Source organism: Falco rusticolus, chromosome 6 (genome assembly GCF_015220075.1).
Source record: "Falco rusticolus isolate bFalRus1 chromosome 6, bFalRus1.pri, whole genome shotgun sequence".
NCBI classification, from domain to species: domain Eukaryota; kingdom Metazoa; phylum Chordata; class Aves; order Falconiformes; family Falconidae; genus Falco; species Falco rusticolus.
In genome coordinates this window covers 9,796,738-9,818,691 of record NC_051192.1, presented here as the reverse complement: position 1 = coordinate 9,818,691, position 21,954 = coordinate 9,796,738, and the positions used below count along the sequence as shown (strand labels likewise).

At 41.2% G+C, this 21,954-nt stretch overlaps 1 protein-coding gene across 1 annotated transcript in view; it reads right to left on the bottom strand.

The window, feature by feature from the left end:
• Positions 1-21,954, bottom strand: part of PCNX2 (pecanex 2) — a 159,630-nt gene that overhangs the window by 37,667 nt on the left and 100,009 nt on the right. Inside the window, exons 23-25 of the mRNA XM_037391395.1 lie at positions 18,033-18,162; positions 3,398-3,456; positions 325-540 (exon numbers count right to left, since the gene is read on the bottom strand). Coding sequence (XP_037247292.1) covers positions 325-540; positions 3,398-3,456; positions 18,033-18,162 — 405 coding nt within the window. The remainder of the gene's footprint in view (positions 1-324; positions 541-3,397; positions 3,457-18,032; positions 18,163-21,954) is intronic.

The window sequence follows — 21,954 nt, the reverse complement described above, 5'->3', positions numbered from 1 at the left end:
TGGAGGGAAAGAAATGCTGAAAACACAACTAAGCATAAGCTAAAAGAACTGTGAACCAAGCAAGTAACTCAACATGCCTTCTTTCTGAAAGTTTTGTGATACTGTAAACACAACTCCCAATTTCTTACCATCTAAGTTTCAAAACATTGTCATTCAAATAATCACACAAAGAAGTACAGCGATTTTAGACAGACAAATAGCTGTAAAAAGAGACAGAGAAAGGTCCTTAAACTCTATGTCCTGCTATAGAGCTGTGATAGATTAAGAAGCCAAACAGGGTTTGTTGCTGTTTTTGTTGTTATTTAAATCATCAGGGTTCCTTACCTCGAAATTCCAGCCCTCTGAGCTGAAAGGTGACAAGGCCATTTCCAATTTCGATCAAGTGCACAAAGGCATTTAAATAATCCGATGCCAGAATAAAACAGTCTCCTGTGTTGTAGTTTCCCCAGCGGCCCAAAATCAAATCTCCACAAAGAGACTCCTGCAGAGATCTTGTCAAATGCTCATAAAAAATGGAGTTGAGATTATTGTCATCGTTTCCTACAACCAGAGCAGCACACATTCGTAAAGAATAGAATTTATAACACACTAAGCCATTCTGCATAAAATCCCATATTCTTTTTCATTCCTGCATAAAGATTCTTCCTCTCGCTGGATGATATCTTCCTGATACTTTATACAATCTACATTTCCTAGGTGGTTTTTAGCCCTTCAGAGAATCACACCTGAAAATTCTGCTTAATACAACCAATATTGTAAACAGAACATCAAATTAATAATTACACATATTTCAGACTGAATCAAATCATCTCTGTGTTTTACAACAGCAAGAATTTTTTGGCTAACTGAACGTCTCTGCAATGCAAATATCTACATATCGTTCTTAATTTTAAGAAACCAGAAATCATTATTTCAGTACATAAGCTTAAATCTGAATATTGTTTCTGAGATTTTTAAGGAATTAGTTCACACAGCTTCCAATAATTCTGTTGGGATTGTTTTCTTGCAGTCTTCCAGGAATTTGTCAAGGCTTTGTCCATGACTTATCTCTTGGTACTTAAGATGAGGATACATATTTTTAAAGAGGTCTATTAGTATATTGAGAAACAATGAAACTGCTACCACTTCTTTTAAAATAGTAGCTGTCCAATTACACATTGCTTGGACCAATTGTCCAGGTGAAAAACACCCCATCACAGTCTAGAAGTGTCATCTCATAAAGGTCTATGGCATTTGACTGGATTAAAAGCAGCACTTTATGATGGTGATCTGTGAAAGGGAATGAACCTTTCACAAATGCTAACACAGTGCCACATAATCCAATGTGCTGTTGTCTTGTGTTGTACACTTTTACACAACATATGCCTGACATGAGAACCGCTTTTCTTGCCTATAATGCATCAGCATCTCACCTTCAATACTTCTATGATGCTGGTACATGAATAGACACACATGTACAAACCAGCATCTTGTAGGTGTATTTGTATACAAAAGAGTGTATGTGGATATATATGTACAGGTAGACATGCATATTTATATATGTGCATATTTAGAAGCAGATCTAAAGATCTAACATGGAGAAAAAAAACCCCAGAAGATGACAGGCTGTAGCTTCCCCCACAAATTGTTCCTCCATACAAGAGGAGGAGTGGGCACGTTACTATGCTGCCCGTCATCACCATGCCCATTATGCATCCAGCCCTGGTGTGTATGTACACGCAGGTGTGTATTCATATCCAGACACACTCAGCTATACACCTTCTGAAATTTTTTTGTTCAAAATCTGAGCAAGTCATAAAATGAATCTTTTAAGCACACACACAAAAGGAATGTTTTGCTTGAGCTATGGGGTTTAAATCATAATTAACTTATTAGCATATATAATAATGCTAAAGGTTATTGCTATCAGATGACAGAATGGCTTTGGGAAACATCTTATCCTCCTGCCTTGAAACGATAAATAATGAACGAGCACTATAATATGCCCCAAACTGCTAATACCTCCCTCGCCTTCTTAGACACTCTGGATTACAACCATTTCTGCTTAAAGATGTGTATTTAATCGCACTACTGATGTAATGGATAAGGATTTAAAAATTGTGTGTGTGTATGACAGAAATATAATGCAATGATTACAACGTAAACTTAGACCTCCACAATACAAGCCCCTGACACCTCAGTGGCAAAATAAAATCGGCCACAGAAGGCTAAAGTGGAAGGAACCCATATATGAAACCCTGATCTCTGTCAGTGGGACTGGGAATTGGCATGAAACGCTGGTACCGGTTTCCCCTGGGAACGGCTCTGTCCTGCCAGGTGCTGAAGGGCATCAGCCGAGGTACCACACACTCCCTGCATCCACCCACCTGCCCAAAAATGCTCTCACTTTCCAGCCTCACAGGACCAAGAGGTGCTGTAACTGCCATGGACTGGAGCTCATTTAATGCACCGATACCCAGCGGAGAGGCCCACCATCTTTCCTACCGCTTTCTTTTACTTCCTCCTGCAAAATTTCCATGACCCCTTTCTCCCCCTTCTCCAAAAAGGTTTCTCTTTAGCGAAGAGGAGATACCTGTAAGCCCAAACTGCCCAGCAGCAGGGCACTGTTAACCTGCTGCTTTTTCCCAAAACCTTCCCCTGCCCACGGCTGACCTTTGAGTCTAGCCAGGGTGCCTGCTGCGTGCTCCGCACGAACGGCAATCTTACCGTTAACCGAGCGACTCAGCCCAGCAGCCGCCTGCAGCTACACGCAGCTGAAGAGTGAAATTACTTATCAAGTCACAGAATCACAGAATGGTCGGGGTTGGAAGGGGCCTCTGGAGATCACCTAGTCCAACCCCCTGCTAAAGCAGGTTCTCCCAGAGCAGGTTGCACAGAATCACGTCCAGGTGGATTCTGAATGTCTCCAGAGAAGGAGACTGCACAGCCTCTGGGCAGCCTGTGCCAGCGTTCTGTCACCCTCAAGGAAAAGAAGTTCTTCCTCATATTTGGAAGGAACTTCTTATGTTTCAGCTCATGCCCATTGCCCCTTGTCCTGTCGTTGGGGTCCACTGAAAGGAGCCTGGGCCCATCCTCGACACCCACCCTCAAGAGATCTTTGTAGACATTGTTAAGATCCCCCTCAGCCTTCTCCTCTCCAGGCTGAACAGGCCCAGCTCCCTCAGCCTCTCCTCATGAGGCAGACGCTCCAGTCCCCTCATCACCTCCGTAGCCCTCCGCCGGACCCTGCCCAGCAGTTCCCAGTCTCCCTTGACCTGGGGAGCCCAGCCCTGGACACAGTTAACTCACACGACTCAAACCAGTGCTCTGCTACATCAGCTTCCCAAGCAAATCCTCAACGGTGCAAATACATCAAATTTTGCAAATCAAGCAAAACACCCAAACTCCCAGGCCATACCTGCGTCCTTTTCGATCTGAATTGCCAGTCTGGTGTTGGAATGGTCCGATCTTTTGGTGCTGGAAATAAAGACATGTTGTACAGCCAAACCTTTTTTAAAAAAATAAGATTCTCCCCCAAACACAGTTTTATATTCTTTTTAATATATCTTATTATTCTGTGTTTCTACCATTACGCTGTTCACACTCTAATCCACTCACCAGTTTACTCCAAGTAGGCACATAAAGTTATTTCAGTTCAGTACTGCCATTGATATCATAGTTTATCACCACACAAAAGTGTCTGTGTCCCCTCCTCTTTCCCCTCCAATTCTTTCTTGCCCATTTTCCTTCTTGTGGGGCACAGTCTGTTCAGAATTTGGCATCTGTGATAATACACAACACTATGTACTTAAATAATTGAACTGGCTCCAGAGGCACATCAGCCAGGTGCCACTGAAACGGCGAATAGAAAGAATATTAAATCAGTCTTTCTTCCCTTCAAAGCCTTAAGGGAAACAGCTGGACGCAAGGGGTTTTCTTTGCGTAAAAATATTTCTGTGGGTGTATTAACATCTACAGAAAAACAACAACAAAAAAATCACTTAAGTTTCATATTTAGCGAGGCAGCTATGAGAGAGTCCCTGCTCATTCTTGTAACTTGAAAAAGAGAAAAACACAGGGTCTTAGTCCAGACAGACAGTATCCCTGTCTCTGTTATGGATGACACTTTCCCTACTCAGTATTTTCAGTAGGAGTGGAATATAAATACTGCAGGAAAAATGGTCACAAAACAGAAAGTGACTAAAAAGTTGATTGGATTGAGCTTTTATTCCTACCCCTACCAAAAGACACTAACAAGGTCTGAAAAGAAGGGATGAGCAAATCACTACGGGCAAGCTTGTGTCCAACAGAAGGGAGTGATCATTGTGGTGGCCAGAAATATTCCACACCAGCAGTCCAGAGCATCTCCCAAGCATCCACCTCCCAAGCCTTCAGGGTACAAGTAAAAGCCTGGTTTACAGAAATGCTACAGTAAATTTAGATTTCCCTGAAATACTGCTCTGGCAGCGGTACTTTAGGATTTCAGGACACTTCATTAAGAATACTGCCTTGAAAGTTTTGCCCTCAATCACTAGCTTTAGCAGAAGATCTATCAATCAGATACGTAAATATTATCATTTTGGAAAACGGAGTTAAAGCAGAAAATGGGAAAAGACAAAGCCATTTTCCCTGAATAACACTCAGCATAAGGTTACCTGCGACAACGGTGAGAGTCTCGTCTGTTCAACAGCCAACAAATGCAAAGGAAAAGTGCCTAGGTGCCACCTCTCCCAGCACAGGAACCAAGGGAGACACCCAGGCATGGTCCTCATCGCGTCCCTGGCTGCACTGTGATGAGGGCAGCGTGGCCAGGTGGGACTGGCTAGGGTCTGACTCACTGGGGTGGGGGGCACAGGGCACAGTGAGGACCTTGAAAGGGCTGATGGCTGGCCAGCCAACTTACAAAGCCCGAATTTAGCTACTCACTACGAGAACTTAGCCATGCCCTGAGGAAGACTGTGCCAAAGAGGGTGTAAGTTACATGGGAGGCTTTCAAACAGCTTAAGTGACGCTGAAAAAGGATGGTGTAAACCCTGTAAACCCAAGGTAACGTTGTCTTTGAAGCACAGCAGAGTCTCTCTGGGAGTCTGTCCTCATCTCAGCAGTGACTCCCAGGATTTTGTGTCTCAGTATACCAGTTCTTTAAAAGGCTGGAAGTTTCTGAGCTGAAGCTATCAGCTCATGCTGAAGCCAGCGGGGAGGAGGATGCCGTTGATGCCCCTAATGTTAGAAAGCCTTTTCATCCACGCTCTGCAGCCTTCCGCAAAAAGCTGTGGAAAACTGACCAACAGAAAAATTGCACAGGCTTCCACGGAGTAGACAGAAGAGGAACAAAATTGCTTCACTGTCTCTCCCTACCAGCAACTGATTTTTGCTTTAAAAAGGCACGTTCTTTACTTACAAGAAATACAGTTGGAGAGAATATGAGTCTTAATTAGAATTATTTGTAATTAATATTACTACATTATCTACATAGATTAACATTTTATTTGATGTATTATTTATCTTCTTGCCTCTGGTTGGCTCAGCTTACTGTAACTGCAGTTTTCATTTCCTATGCAACAGAAAATGTCAAGGGGGGAAAGGGCCTTCTGAGCAGTTCAGAATATAAAGAATGATTTTGCTTCAAAAAGATCATCAGAATTCTTCTACCCTGATATACACCCACCTGCAATTGCAGCATATGCCAAAGTAATCAAAAAGATTAGATTATGGAATTCGATCGATTTTCTGTTCTCAGCAGAGAAACACTGCTGATTTCCAAATGTATGTCTTACGATTATGAGATTCCTTATTAACTTTTAGTCCCTCTGAAATCAGCATGGCAGTACAAAGTACAAGTCAATACTATTCTTTACTCCAATCTTCTATGAACCTGTAAAGCATTTCTGTTCTTGAGGCACATTGAGACCCTTACAAATCAAGCAGTACTTCAGAAAATTCTGATCGCTAACAAGCAGGAATCCTTTTGCCCAGAATGCAGCTCTGGCTCCAATTCTCCCCTCCCCCCCCCCTCCTTTTTTTTTTTTTTTTTTTTCCTTTGAGAGAAAAATGCATGCAACAATCAGTGAAAATCACAAGTGCTGCAAGACACTCAGAGACAGATAATGCAGCCTGATGGGAAGAAAGGATGGAAACAGAACAGCTCTCACAAACAAAACAAAACCAGGCTCCACTGGGGCTTTACCCTCCATTCCAAGCACAGTAACAGTTTAAGCAGCTAAAACGTGGGCCTCAGGACATGAGACAAGAAAGGATCTGCCTTTTCAGACACTACCAGAAAAACGCAAATCTTTATGCAGATACTTGCAAGCAGAATTTTTCATTTTTTCCAAGACTGAGGGTAACATAGACAGTTTGTAAAGCAAACTTCAATCCTGAAATTCAGTTTGGTTGAATACATTTCAGTCAGATAACCCATTTTGGACTTTAAAAACCTTCCACAATTACTAGTAACCAAAGCTACTGGGTTCGTACCTTCTTGAAGGCAACGGGAATGTGCACCGCATGGGACTGTAATAGACTGCGCCTAATGACCGAACCGGTGGCACCTCCACTCCTGGGCTTTCTGCTCTCAACTAGGACCTCTCCAAGTGAACTTTTGGGACCAGTGGGTGATTTGGGCTTTCCTCCAGCGGCCTCTTGCTTAAAATGTGGTTGTTACCACTCATCCAAGATGATAATTAGCTCAGTAATTGGATTTCTTCCTGAATCGCATTATTCTACGCAAACTGAGTGCAGGTCCTTCGGTGCTTGCCCTAGAGAGCAAGTGATTGTGTTTGAACATCTTCAGCTAAGTCTTCAGCAATTTTAAAGTCAACATCCTGCTTAGTTCCTGAAATATCTCTCTCATGCTCTTTTAATCCAGCATTTACACGGGCATGGAGATAATCCACTGGTTTGCATAGCACCGTTCGTGACATTATGACTATCGCTTCCCTTTGAAAAGGATGAAGTCACTTCCTATACTTCCCTTGTCCAAAAATACTGCCTCGTTTTTCAACCTGCAAGGACGTTCTTCTCCCACTTTACTCTCCTGATTTCCTTAGAAAGGTGAAAAAAAGACTTGAGGGGGATTCAGGCAGCCTAGGGAACGTACAGCAGATGGTGAGAATCAGGCAAATTGGGGGGGGGGAGGGGGGGGGCGGGGAGGGAATCATTGCTGTGTTTATTTCCAGAAGATGAAAATAAAATTGCAGCTGTTCTAGCTGCCTTGCTGTTGCTGGGTTTTGGCCCGTAACAGAAATTCAAGATTTCTAGGATCCCTGCTGCGACAGAGGGGATCTCTGCTCTCAAAGAGAACAAAACAAAGAAAAGCAGTTTCCCCGTGGGGGATGCAAGAGCTGCCTTTCTAGGGTAGATCCAAAGTTTTTCTTTGTCTGTGTCCAATGAATTTTAATCTGCCGTTCCATGACATCTAACAGGCAAATCTAACAGAGAGAAACTTTACCATGCTGCAGCCCTATGATTATTCATGGGAGTCTGGGAAAAAAAAAAATTCCTCATTTCTGTGTAAATGTCTTACGCTGCTGGCACTATAAACGGGAGGCTTAGCATTAAAAACAGTAGTAGTGGTAGGCTACAACTGTGAGGCAGGAGGGAGAATCAGGAGATAGCAGAATAAGCAGGCATCCATGAATATTTGAAGGACACCAGAGGCAAAAAACGATGGTACTAATTGGAAGTGTGAGGATGCCCAAGCAGTTTTAAATCAATTTCATCTAAAAGGCAGAATGATTTCACTGTGATTATAACAGCGAAGACTGACATTCTCTTAGTGCATAACCATGCTCGGGTTTTCTGGGCAGCTGCATGGAAGATATGCCTTCAGTTTAACTCACGTTAATAAAGAAAGATCTCTTACAAATGAAAGCAACTTCTCCTTCCTGTCCACTCACTCTGGTTTTTATTTTTCATGTTTGCTTCCTCCCCTCCTTCTCTGACTGCTCCAGTGTTTCATCTAACAATAATAAAAAGTGGCTTTGATTGCACAGTGGAAAACTGGGGGAGGGCTAAGGCATAAGAAGTTCCAGTTGTTAAAGACGGGGCTGTCGAAGAATCCTTTTAAAACATAGGAAAATCTTTCCTATCAATCACGTTTCCAGTTCCTAGGGTTTCTTTCTTAAAAATGTTTTTATAATTAATTCTGAGAGCTTCCTGTGTTTGTTTTTGAGTTTTTTTGTGGTTTGTTTGCTGGGTTGTTTTTTTGGGAGAGGTGTGTGTGTGTTTGGTGGTTTGTTTTTTTTTAAGTAGGTGTAAAAATCAGCATTGTGGTCATTTGCTGAGATACCAGTGAGGATGTATGTTTGGCATATTCTGAACCCTTTCCTGAAGATGATATTTCTCTGCTCCTCCAGCAATAGGGATGTAAATGAGAAGTGTGAATCTGAGATCAAAAGCTGAGTGCCCAACATCCATTAAACAACCCAACTAAGTGTTCTGACATTCGAAGATTTAGCCAGGGAATTTACCTCTAATTTGTAAGCCAGGTCATTTAAGCATCTGTGTACTTTTAAATACACTAATACTTTACCAAAATGTCATCGATATCCCTGCTTTTGTCTGCCTTGCTACTTAACTTCTTTCCCCTTGTCTGAGTATGCTTTTTCTTTCGTAAGGCATTCAATCACTAGCTTCAGATATATTATCCTAAGCAATAAAAGAAGCTATATAAGTGGAAGGATTATGCCAACTGCACAGAGATGGTTGTGTTCCCTCCTGTGTCAGTGAAGAAAGGCTGGGACCCTGACATCCCTGTCAGGATGGGGCTTAGCACAGGACCCTGCATCACAGCTACACCTCACTGTCACCAATTCATAGAAGTACTCTTCATTTAAAAGCACATGTGTTAATTACACACAAACCCATGCATCTGAAATACTGCGGGTGAGCCAAGGCAAACTACAGGAAAGGTACCGCGCTGTGCCCAGCTCTGGGCGAAGAGCTCTGCAGGACCCATTCGCTTGGGCTCTGCACTGGCTGGTGGGCCCACGAATGAAGTGGCAAAAGCCTGAGAAACTGTAAGGACCTGGAGAGCAGAAAGGGGGTAATGAGAAATGGCCAGGTGAAGTTTTCACCAGGAAAAGAGAACGAGATCAAACAGCAACAAAACATTACCAAAATGTTGGGAGCTGATTCAGCAAATGAGGACAAGATGTTTACCTCCTTTACTCCACACAGAGAGATGCAAGTTGTTTAAACATCATAAAAAGATGAAAGGACAGCAAGGCATCTCATAATTAATTCTTAATATTCTTTACTGCTAATAACAAAGTACTCTTGTGCTTTTTTGGGTTGCGATATTAAAATAACATATCCTTATGATATTTTAATTGTCACTTTTAGACTCAAGGTGACTGCTTAACAATAGAATTAGGAGGTAGAGATGGCAACAAAGTATGAGGAGGTACAAGAATAGGACTAAGACTGGTGACTGGTGCCTTACGACGAAAGCCTACATCAGAAGTATTAGTTTAGCTCACTGTAGGGTTTTCCATATACATATTTCTCACCAAAAGATGCAGGGAGGCAAACCAGAAGCTAACCAAGCCATTCCAATACCATAAACCTGAGTGCAGCATGAGTGGCAATACACTAAAGAAGAAGAAAAAAACCCTTATTGCTACCGTGCAGTTGTACAAAATTGAATCTAAACCAACGATAACTTCTAATATATCTGTTTTTTCTTTGCAAAGACTGCTGAGAGTGTTAATCATTTACAGCAGTCACTACGGTAGTCTCTACAGTACTCTTCAGACTGAAAAAATGTCTAGTATTTTAAGAGCGAATGCTGCTAGTCAAAGGATTTAAAAGAAGAAATAAAATCCCTCTAGCATTCATCCAGTATTTACCTAGTCCCAACTTGCACAAAGCTTCAGAGACAATTCTCAGTGGCGATGCTGACATAATTCCGCATTTTGCATTACCTCAGAAAAAGCGAGAGATATTTTACATTTTGCTCTTACAAGTCCTGAGTAAATCTGGCTCCAGTACATACTCTGGTACATCAAGAGACAACGAGGACTTGAGCATGCTGTAGCATGAATTATTCCCTGCTGCTAGCTGTACACAATTTACGTATCACCCCAGTTAGAACAGTTAGACTTGCTGAACATTTCCTCTGTGATCTCAGCTTTTACCATCTTCACGCAAGTTGCTTGGGGAGGCATCTTGTTGAATGGAAGTTTTAAGTTTAGTGCTCCGAACCTCAGCTTGTCCCTGAATATTTGATTCAGTAAAATCTAAAACAGGAGGTGATCTTCATTATCCAAGTGAATGGGATGAACGCTTGCCGAGAACTCTTATTCTTATGAAAATTCAGTCAATCCATTTCAACAGGTTTTCAATACTTCACATGACAGAAATTGCATGAGTTTACTTGATCTCATTAGATTTACATAATTTGTATTAGCATTAGATGAACAGCTTATAAAATTTTAGTGTCACTGTGTATCCATGAAAGCCCTTAAAATATTACATGCTTTCTATTTCTGATTTATGAGTCCATTCTCATCTTTCTCTTACGTCCTGTTGCTGCCTTCCTTTCCAAGTATCTGTAAAAGTCCTCATCTATCATGCTTATCATTTCTTTCCCTCTATAGGTCTGCGCTCCTGCTTATCAATGTCTGTTGCATTATCCTCTTAGATTTTTCACTGCATGCCTTTTCCTTTTTTGCCCATCCCTTTCCCTTTTCATTTATCCTGCTTGTGGTTTTGATCTCTGCTTGTGTTCCTGCCTGGCCTCAGCATGCGTTCCCTCTCTGATGCCTCCCTTCTGTCTTTATTCTGTCCTCTTAGAATGATTCAGTGAATTGGAGTTGTGAACGCATCTTTAACTCGGCAGGGAACTGCAGAGCACTGAATCAGAATGCACTCCCAATTAATTATCACACATATGGCTCCTATTCAATTAGCCTCAATTTGTTTTATTGACTGCCAGGGGCAAAATTTAAGAAGAGGAGATGTTACCAGTTAAAGAGATACTACCAAACAGTTAAAATACAACTCTGAATTTTGTATAGTGTCCCTTGAGTGTGAAACTCTTAGCAACCCAGAAAACACTTACTTTAATACCAGATCTATTTGATTAAAGGTGCCTGGTTTTCCTGGCCCATCCTTCCCCAGACAGCCCTCACATTTTCCCAGGTCAGTGTGACTCCACACACGGAGTCAAGTGATGAGGTGAGGGCTGGGTTGGAGAGGAGATGTGCATTCCTCCGTGCTACAGCAAGTGGCCAAAGGGACACACGTGCACACAGGGTCACTTACTCCATGCGCAGTAACAGGTCAAGACACTGAGGGGAACATAATTTCTAGTAGGGTTTCTTTTAGCCTGGGGCTTCACCTGAAGCAACACCTCCCACACCTGAATGTTGTGGCTTTGTCACTCCTCAAAGCCCTACACAGCTGCTGAAAGGGATTGAAGACTCCCAAACCAGGCAAGTGCTGCAGGTACCAGTCCATGGGAAATCCTGGTGGTTTGCAATGTGAAGATGTATGGCAGGTGGGCACTACAGCTGGAAGGAGAGACAGGGAAGGGTCTCGAGAAAACAGTCAGATGAGTAAAGTCTAATGAGTAACATGTAACTTCAGAGGGCCCATGAAGAACTAAGGCAGAAGTACGGACAAAGATGTTCTGTTCTTCAAATGTTTTTGGTTTTCTCTATTTTCTGCCCCAATGCCAGAAACATGGCCACACATGTGCCTGGAGAATGGGGCGCAACTTCCCAAAGACTAGTTTATATTCAGCGTTTCAATGGAGGAACATTTTTTCCTGAAAAGAATCATCTTTATTGGGAAATCTACCAGTTATAAGAGAAGAGTAATGATGGAAAAATAGCAGCAACTTGCTAACATTGCAGCATTTGCAACACTGCCAGCGAGGGAGTGCCACCACAGTCAGCAGGAATGCTATGCCCAAGGGCACCCAAGCCAGGCCTAAGCATCTCTCAGTACCAGCCTAGGCTAGATGCTCAAGGATCTAAAGCCCTTTGAAGTCTCCAGAAAGACCCTCACCAAATTCCACGTGCTTTGTGAACAAGACCAGGCAGCCGTTCTGATCTGAACACACCAAAAATTCAGACTAAAACCCACTCATTCACTGGTCCTATTTGTTCTAAGTCTCAGGCACCAACAAGCACCCATTTTGGTTTTACCTACGCACTGATAGTTATTTACAGTATTTTGCTGAGTTCTAAATTAACTTAACACTCAATGAAAGCCTGGAGGACCCCTGAGGCCAGCTCAGTGAAGACCTCTCCTAAAGAGCCATCATCATCAGAGGGGCTAGCATTTGTAAAACTGAGTAAAAGCCGATAACAAAGGAACTAGAACCTCAGCACACTCTAAAGTCAAGTCATGCAACTGGAATACTGTGCTTCTTTCTGGTCCGTTCATAAAAACAGTATAGAAATAGAAGCAGCCAGAGAGAAACACAAAAAGTAGCAGAGAAACTGTTCAGAAGAAACTAAACCGATTACAACGAACGGTAAAACTTATGGCTGCAACGCTTCTTTCACGCCAGGTGGCTGGAAGTACTCAGAAAAGTTTGAATCCTAAGCAATTCCAAGAGAGAACAGACAGCGATGGTAGTCAGAACATCACATTTCTGAAGAGATATTTGAGGAAATAAGGCAAACACTAACTCCTGTCTATTAGGGGGCAAAAGGGTCTCCTGTGCTTAGGTTATGCTGTAATTGTTGACTTCAGAGGTTAATGTACCATTCTTTAAAGTATCCTTTATAAAATCAGTTTCCAAGGAATTACTGAACTATAAACATTTGCTGCAGTTGTTCCTCTGTAAACATCGCCACTATGGAGGTCTAAGAAAATGTGAAAAATCAAACAACATAGCAAGAAAAGACTAAAAAAACAGAAACCCAGCCCCAAGAAGGAGAACTTGAAAGGTCTGAATATGCAGCTCCCAAAGAAGGCCCACGGACAGTTATGGGCGAGTGATGTTTTGTGTTTGGAGCAGGGGTTTAGCAGCTGTAACAGATGAGCAGGCTCACAGGGAAAACATGCAGCAAGGGTATGCTAGAAATAAGCATTTGGAAGTGGAAGACCTGTTATTTCACGGGGAAAAAGCAGGGAGCAGACAGGTACTTTTCACAACTCCTTTTCCCATGCACGTGCATGATGTGGGTCAACCCAAATTCTGCCCACATTGGGAAAAGTCTTCCCACTCCACCTGCAGGCTGTCCATGGTGGGCAGGTTAAGTGAGCTGGTAGGAAAAAAGAAAATGCCAGAGCTGAGGCAGGGCAGGTTGTGCTCACCGTCTGTTCCTGGCTGTATTAACCTTACAGGCGGCTATTTTCCAGACCACAATGACTGGAACAATAACATAGTGATAAGCTTCTTAAAAAGATGAAGAAAAGAGAAGCCTGCTCACATATCCTCAAACAAAGAGAGGCGTCCTGTAATGCCGTTCTGAGACAACTGTCATTTTAATCATAACCTCTTTAAAGACCCCTAGCTAATTCAGTTACACCACACTGTAATTCACTCAAGACCCTTCAAAGCAAATGCAAGCTGTGTCTTACCCAAAAATAGGCACCAAACCAGATGACCGAGAAAGAAAAGCAACGGGAAGGAGCAGGAGAGATGAGCGGCTTGTAGGCAGCGACATCTCCAAATTCCTGGTGGCATTTGCTGTTTGCAGGGACAAGTCACAGCTGCAGCGGAGAACAGTCTGCTTGACGTGATCCAGTGGTTAGACCCACTGGGGAAGGAAAGTAAACTTCCTACTCTGCTCTGCCCATTGCCATATCCAAGATACAAAGCAAGATAAGAGGAAGGGAGAAGGGGGACAGAGTCAGGCTGTAGCGTGACAAAGTATTTTAAGAAAAAAAGCAAAGCAGAGGAATGGAACAACTGCATTTGAACAAACACATTATGCTTTAAAGTGCCTATACATTAAACAAGATTTACTGCTATTTCCTTTTCTCTCTCTGACATCCACAGCCTAATCTTTCCAACAGCTGTGAAAATAAAGACTAAAACAGGACTTTTCAAACTGGGAAGCAGGACCCAGGTTAATGGCAGAACAAAGCCAGTGTTCCAACAAACTTTAAAAAAAAAAAAAAAAAAGAGAAATTAAATTTTTCATCATTGGACTTCCATAAGGCAACCAGCCCATAAGCAGCAGGCCATCTTTCTGATTTTACATGCCTCTCTTTTTAAAAACAATGGCAGCAAAAGCTGTAAAAACGTGGCTGCATGAGGAGTTGTTCTTATTCATCTTCCTTATAGCCTCTTTTATTCTTTTTCTTAAAGTCATCCTTCCCTTTCCCGCCCGAAGGATCCCTGACCTCAGTGATGTATTGCTGTGCTAGGCTCGGCACGCAGTGAGTACCAAAGTGCACCCCATAAACAAACAGCATCTGCTGATTGCAGGAAGCACACCCATGCTCTGCGCACACACCGCGAGAGCACAAACAGGCACAGTATGGCTCCTGAATTTTGAAGAGCTTGCTAGGAATTTCACAGTTTGCTTACTGTGAAAATGAATCTTCTTTTTTTTTTAACCCACTTGAGTTCCTCCATCTCCTTGAAAAAACAAACAAACCATCATCTTAATTCTCTTAAGTCTTTCAGCTCCAGCTCGCATCATCCAGAGTGGCAGATGTCCACTCAGAAACATGAGGAATCAGACTCCTCTTTAGCCCACAGAAAAAGTGGGACTAAAAGAAACACTGGAAATGCAAGATAGGCACATGTGCGCTGAGAAAACACCAGGTAGAGACAACCAAGCCGACACCTCAAGGGACAGATGGAGCAGGCTGCTCACTGCTCAGCCTACCTGCCTAATAGCCCAGCTCTATTAATAAACATGGTACTGTCTACTTGCTAATGTCCAAAGCTTCAGCTTTGGATCAACTTTACAGAAAATAACTGGATGGCTTCTCCTCATCTGATTTCACACTGCTGGCCCAAATGATAGGCAAAAATAAGCTTTCCTTAAGTGAAACAAAGAAAAGATGAAATCTGCTTGACAACAGTGAAGTGTGCATATACCGATGAACACAAATGACACTCTAAGAACACAATCTCAATTTATGACTTGGAAGAAAAACAAATCCACGATATTTTGATACCTAGATTGCCTGTCAAAATTGTTTTCGGTTAGTCCAACTAAGACATTAAATGATAAAAAAATATAATCATGGAACTGACTACCTCTAATTTCATATAAACGTAAATGAGTTTTTGTGTGTGTAGCTAATATAAATGTGATAATTTAATGTAGTCATCAATACAGCAAGGAAGTTTGAAAATGGGTATGCAAATCAGGAAACACAAAAAAGCTATATAAAGCACATTGAAGGTAGCTTTCCCCTGGGCAAAAGTTCCTGTCAACAAGCAATGAGTATGGAAACGGCAAAAAAATATCTGCCAGAGCTTCTGCTTCATGTAAGCGTATCTCAGACCGCACTGTAGTGAACCTGTAATTTCCCATGAATACCCTGAGATGACCTTGGCAAAGCTGTCAACGCACTCCAGAAAGGAAATCTATACACCAGCTTCCCCATCTGTTTGCTCTGTTTTGTCTTATGGCACCTGAAAACTCACAGTGGCCACGGGGCACTGCAGCCCAAAGCCAGGTCGGTGCAGGAGCCAGAACAACTTTCCACTCCTGCTCAAGTTCCCAATCCTATTAACCTCTGCAGCTATTAAAGAAAGCAGTTATGCCATCCCTTTGAATTTTTAAATGTTGAAGGGTCATCAAGATTTAAAGCAGTGAGGCAAGACCCATCTCGCTTTCATTCAACTATTTAACGTATTTTGTAGAAAACGTCCATAATCTTAATACAAAATTACTCCCTTCCCTTGCCTTTTTCTGTCTTTTCACTGTGTCCCTTAATAAACCAGGAGTTTTTCAGTCCAATGCTCACTTGCTCTGGCCAGTTCTTCATGTGAGCAGTGAAATACTGAAATAAAAGTGAGGCAAAGGAGAATCAGAAGTGCTAGACAGGAGTCATTACATGTGCATACTGTGGGATGCCAAAGGTTCAGGCAAACTTTTATTTCACTTTGATGACTATCTGAATCATCTACAGGGCTGTTTTCTACTTCTGAAAGGTTTTTGAGAGGCAAGGTTGAGTTTTTTATGTTTTAAGTGACAAGATCATAGAGGATCCACTAGAATTTCTAACAAACAACAAAGCTTGATATTTTCACAGAGCATCTAACTCAAGCATTCAAGTTAAAGACAAAGTTGTAGTTACTGCTCATTTTGAAAGGACAAATAGTGGTGGTTTAAAGTATTAAAAGGATTAGGTTTTTTGCACTTGGGGTTTAAAAGTTTATGGATAAAATAATTAGCTCTGCTTTTAAAAATTATTAGCACCAACTTCCTCATGTCCCTTAGTGGGAGTCACAGATGGTCAGTACCAATCAAAACAAGACACCCCTCTTATTTAAATATCAAGCATAACCATCTTTTGAAATTTTCTTTGAACATCTTCTGTTCATCTTGTCCCAAAAGCCTTAGACAAACCAAAAGCAAATGAAAACAGTCCCCTCTATTTCCATCGACAATAACCTACAGATTCTACACTAACCTAGCTCTATGGAAGTGAAATGCCTACAAAAAAAGAAGCCACATGCCTTCAAAAAGCTCTGGTTGAAGTATATATGTCACAGATGTTCTAATCTCCACTTCCTATTAATATTATTCAAAGTTTTCATCCAAAAATGTAAAACTCTGTGGTGTTAGTGGTAGCCTCCTGCCTTTCCATGACTCCCCTCAACTTCACTCCTATGAAAGATTGAACTTTCTGACACCACCCACGCCCCTCCAGGGGAAAAAAAAAAAAAAAAGATGCACGAGAGAATTTTGTTAAGATCTGGCCCCGGTGTACAAAACTCTGCTCCCCTCAAAAGGTTTTCACAAACATTATCACATTCAGAAATAAATAAAAGCCTTTTTATATGATTTGGCTTTGCCCGAGTAATGTCTTTATAGATGAGTACACATTCACTCACTGTCACAAATCAAAATAAAACCCTTCAAATTGATCAGACCCTTTCCTTTAAAAGATGGAAAAACCAATCACTGTAATCTCTCGCTTTGAATTCTCTTGAGGTGCTCAGGTGCACCAGTGGCACCGGCACAAGACGTGCGGTAAGTGCACAGCACTTCTCACTGCTCCAGCCAAGCCCCGATCTGTCCAATATAATTTTTACTTTGTGCCTCACACCGCTATTCTGCAGCTGCAGTAAGTTACTCCGAGCCTGGTTACATGTTAGTAGGGGGTGAAGAGCTCATGCACTGCCCAGAGTACAGGACTCAAAGGACCCCCCTTAGTCAGTGAATCCAGCCCCTAACATTGCAGACCATTCATTCATTCCTTACAAAGACTACCTCCATCTGGAAAGGGAAGTGTTACCCTGTCTCCAGTACTCTTGATGGGAGTCCATTAGATCCCAGTTACCAAAAGCTTTCAAATCCTACTAGGCAGAAGGAGCAGAAGGTCTTTATTTAATCTTTTCAATATTCTACATTTACATCCTTGTCAAACCAAATGAATGGCAGCTAAAACCTGACAGAAGTAACCGATTCTTAAGTCAAACTGCAAGATCAGATGTAGGAAGTAATGACAATGCACACTCATCACTTCACTACGAGAGCTGCCTGCCACATCCCAAACGGTAACATTTAATCAGGCTAGTATAAATTATATTAATGCAGCCTGACTAGTGCCAAAGGCTTCACACATTTAGTTGCTAACAGTAGCTATCAAGACAAAAAAGGCTGAAAACAGGGAGTTTTACTGATTTCTTTTTTTTGCACAGCTTTGTTGTGTCTATACAACGAATGCAGAACGATACCTCATCTATAACATAATAATACTTGTTTAAATACGTTTTCAGAGATAACCAAATAAACATGAAATAGTGAAACACCAGAATCAAGATTCAAAGATTAATCTCTCATGCCCTACAACAGTTTAAGGATTACCTTCACAGAGAAAAGTGCCTCCAGCAATTAAACTAATGAGAGTAAAACCTTTACAAATAACGAGCGTAGAAAAATTCTGAATAGCCTTACTTGTAGTTTTTCTCCCAGAACTTGATCGGTCTTGCATACGATGCGATAAAGATGACGCTACCAAGAAACGGACTCAGTGGTGTAGAGAAGACTGAAGTGGCCAGAGTTTGAAAAAAAAGCATAGCAGAGTCTGAAAATTACAAGTTAAGGTAACACAAATGATTTCATTATACTTTTCAACCACTGTTGAGGCAGCTCTTTGAACAGTTTATCTTTGCTTTTTTGTGCGTTATTTTACCAAAGAGGTGGTATGGAAAGGAAAGGAAGGCAGACGGAATGAAATTGCCAATTACCAGCAAGTATCAGTTGTAAGGGAGGGAATGTGTCTGAATGGAGTATGTTATTAGCAGGGTGACCCTGTCTAAGTGCTGCCTGAGGACAGACCCTGAGCACAGGCAGAGGAGGAAGCACCCTCTTCCAGCTCCCTAGCGTACCTTCTAGAACACAACGTGCCCTTCCAGAGCCTGACACGGCGTTTACAACACCACTTCCTTGAAAATTCTTCATTCTTTGCATTGGACTCTTGCTCCCAATGGTATTCCATTCCGTGTGTCTCTGCTTATTTTGGTATGACCTAGTATGTGGAGAAATATGTATGCCTCTATAATCCAGCCTGCAGGCTTAAAATCATGCTTTCACGTTAATTCTTAGTGACAATTTAGTATTGCATGCTGACTGAAAGGTAAAGAATGTTCAGCATTTCATACTTTTTGAAATATATATAAAACAAGAAGGTGAGGACAGGGGAATAGTAACTATCACATATAAACATCACAACAAATGCCCGAATCCATAGCTTGCTTTAAATGTAAAGTCATATTTCAGATTGCTGGAAAGCAAGTTAGGAGATAGATAAAGACACAGAAAAAGAAGCAAGTTAAAAGGAGCATGATTTAAAAAAAAAAAAACCCCAAGCAAATTAAATGTTAGGCTTTAACTCTTCATTAATTCATACTACATTCATGAAATCTCAGGAAAAAGGTTTTCCAGTTGGCATAGAGACCAGTTGCCCTTCCCTACAACCCTCTTGGGAGGAAGCTGCTAAGTAAAGAAGCCATGAACTAAGGAGCCACTAGCAAAGCAGTGACCAGGTGCATCTCAAACTAAAATTAAGGTCAAATCACCCAATAACCACAGTCTTTTAGCTTAGTCTTTTACAATAATATCCTGTATGTGTGTCCCAAAGTCTCTGAAACTTTACAAAAAACACTTCAACACATGTAGCATCCCTTGTGGTACAATACTTCCATAAAAAGGCTAGCCAGCCATGCTATCAAAGCAATTTGTGAAATCTACAAACAAATATTTGCCAGAAGATCTCTCTCAAATCCCTCCAACTTATTAACAGAGAGTGGTCTGGAATAGTGTCTTTGTGCATTAGAGAGATTAGAAAATGAGCTGCCCTCAGTGTCTAAAGTTCAAAAAGCAACAGAGAGCACAGATCAGGGAGCAGGTGCATCAAAAAAGTTAAACTGTCACATTACACTGCAGTGACAACTGGCATGGCTGTGAAAGATGAACAAGTATTTACAAGTGTCAGATAAGGGAAAGAGGCATGGGAGCTGAGAAGACAAAAAGAGAACAAGCAAGACAGATAAGGACAGCAAGTCAAGTTTTCTAAGGTGAGTTCTAATGTCATCATTGATTTACAAATTCCCACCATCATGAGTTAAGACATTCAAGACTCCACTGTGAACTGTTTCTGTCGAAGACATGACCAGTAGCAACAGTTTTATTTTTGCTAGAAGTCATAATACTCTACTAAATGTACACTGGAAGACATTTCCCACTCGACTTGTGTAAGAGTGATTTTAACTAATTGTTTCATACAGGGAAGAGAGTCATGAGAGCAAGTAACAGCACCTGACTCCCTTACACATGGTTGATGTGTACAGTGGGCAGTTATCTGTCATCAGGGTTATTTTATTTGATGGTATCCAGCCTGCTTTTATTAGGTAATTTTTTTATATATATATACCAATGCTTTAATTATGCCTAAGTAAAAAATATAACTTAACAGGTGTACTTTCTTACTCTATGTTCCAAGTCAGGTTTCCCGCGTACCACCTTTGTTCAGTGATACTGTGCAGAAGCGGAACTTGTTTCTTTGTGAATAACAGATTTTCTTTTTAGGATAGCCAAAATAAATTTTGAGAAAAAATAACTAAAAACTTTTCAACAAGAAAAAGAACAGTCTTTGAGGATTAATTCTTATAATTTAAACATCTGTTTAAATTCAAATCAGCTCGAAGCAAGTAACTGAAAGACTGACATTTCCAAAATCTTCCACCCCCTTCTTTTAACACAAAACTATGCTGTAAGGCCGGCCCAAATCTTCTGTTTCTCAAAAACCACATTTTTAATTGCAGTTACTATAGACCAGAAATGTCTGGTCAGTTCCAGGCACACGATCACCCAGAGGATGGGAAAACCAGGTGTCACAGGGCTTCCTTTTCTGATGTTAGAGCTGTAACTCTGGAACAACCAAAAGCAGAAACTCTCATAAACAGGATAATCTGAACTAGAAAATCCTTTCTTTTCAAATCTCACTACTCACTTACTGGGTAAAATCCTCCTCTGACTACAAACTACATTGACTTTCTCAGTGCACTGATAATTGCAAACACACAACCTCGTCTTACCCATTTAAACACTGGGAAGTGAAGTGGAAGATCTGTCCTCAAGCCAGAAGCCCATTCTCATTCCTGGTCTTTTGAGGATTTAGGAGGGTTCTTGAGGGGTCACCTAGTCCATCTAGGAGCCACAAGGCAGGATCAGCTAAACCTGTACAACTCCTGGTAGACATCTGTCTAAATTCCTGAAGATTTCTAATGGTGGAGGCTCCATGACCTCTTCCAGGCAAAGCTCCAGCTGTGCTGCCCTGCGCACCAGAATCGAATACATTAAAGCACGCCAAAGTACTCATATCACTGAGCTCTATGGCAAAAGTTCACTGAAGCACTTCAAAATTTAAAAATTTATGTCCCATTTGCAGATGTGATTGAGGCAATTAAGAGCCACAAATAATTAACTCTGCAAAGAACTGGCAGGCTTAGGGCCTCTGCGAATGGCAGCGTGCATTCATCATTACTGTTTGCAGGGTTACAGTAACAACAAATAAAAATCCTGTGCAAAAAGGCAGAGTTATTGTTGTGGGAATAGTCATTTGGACATTTAACCAGTACCTTAATTGCAACACTACCTTAAAACAGATTTGCATTTACAAAGCACACTAAAATATAAATAATAGAAAGCTAGTCTAGATCACTTTAACTGTGTAAATACGCTAAACCCTGCTTATTTAACTACTTTCCATTTTGCAAAGCTTAATTGGTACTTTTATCAAGAGCAAAGTTACCACTACACAAAACACTTGCGACCAAAGGGAAACTCATTGAAATATAATCTCAGTTCTTAAGTGTTTTGCTAAATAACTTTATATACACTTATCCTGCAATTCACACCTACAACAGAGAGGAAATTAATTTTTTTGATGTGAAACTCTGGAATAATTTGCTACAAATCAGTCAAGATGCTCAGACAGATTACTGTTTTTATAATGGTTTCCTTTCATAAATAGACAATCTAAAGCTTTCCCTCTGGGAGTTACTCTGCCTGTACTTCCCTCTATCCAAGACTCCCGTTTATTCTTCCCACCTAGAAACATAAGCGCTGTTAATCAACGCTGCATATGATTCAATATATCACAGCAAAGAGCAGAGGGAAGAAATCACTCAAGGGAGGAAAAAAACACTATGGGATAAAAGGGACAAAGATTTAAGTTCATATATCTAATAAACAGTAGAGAGTAAACTCTTCAGTAGGTCTGAACTAAACCCACTTTATCAACTCTTCTTCTACAACTTTGTTGGGAGAGAAAGAAGAAGGGTTAGCTTCTGAAAATGCTTTAAATGCCAATAAA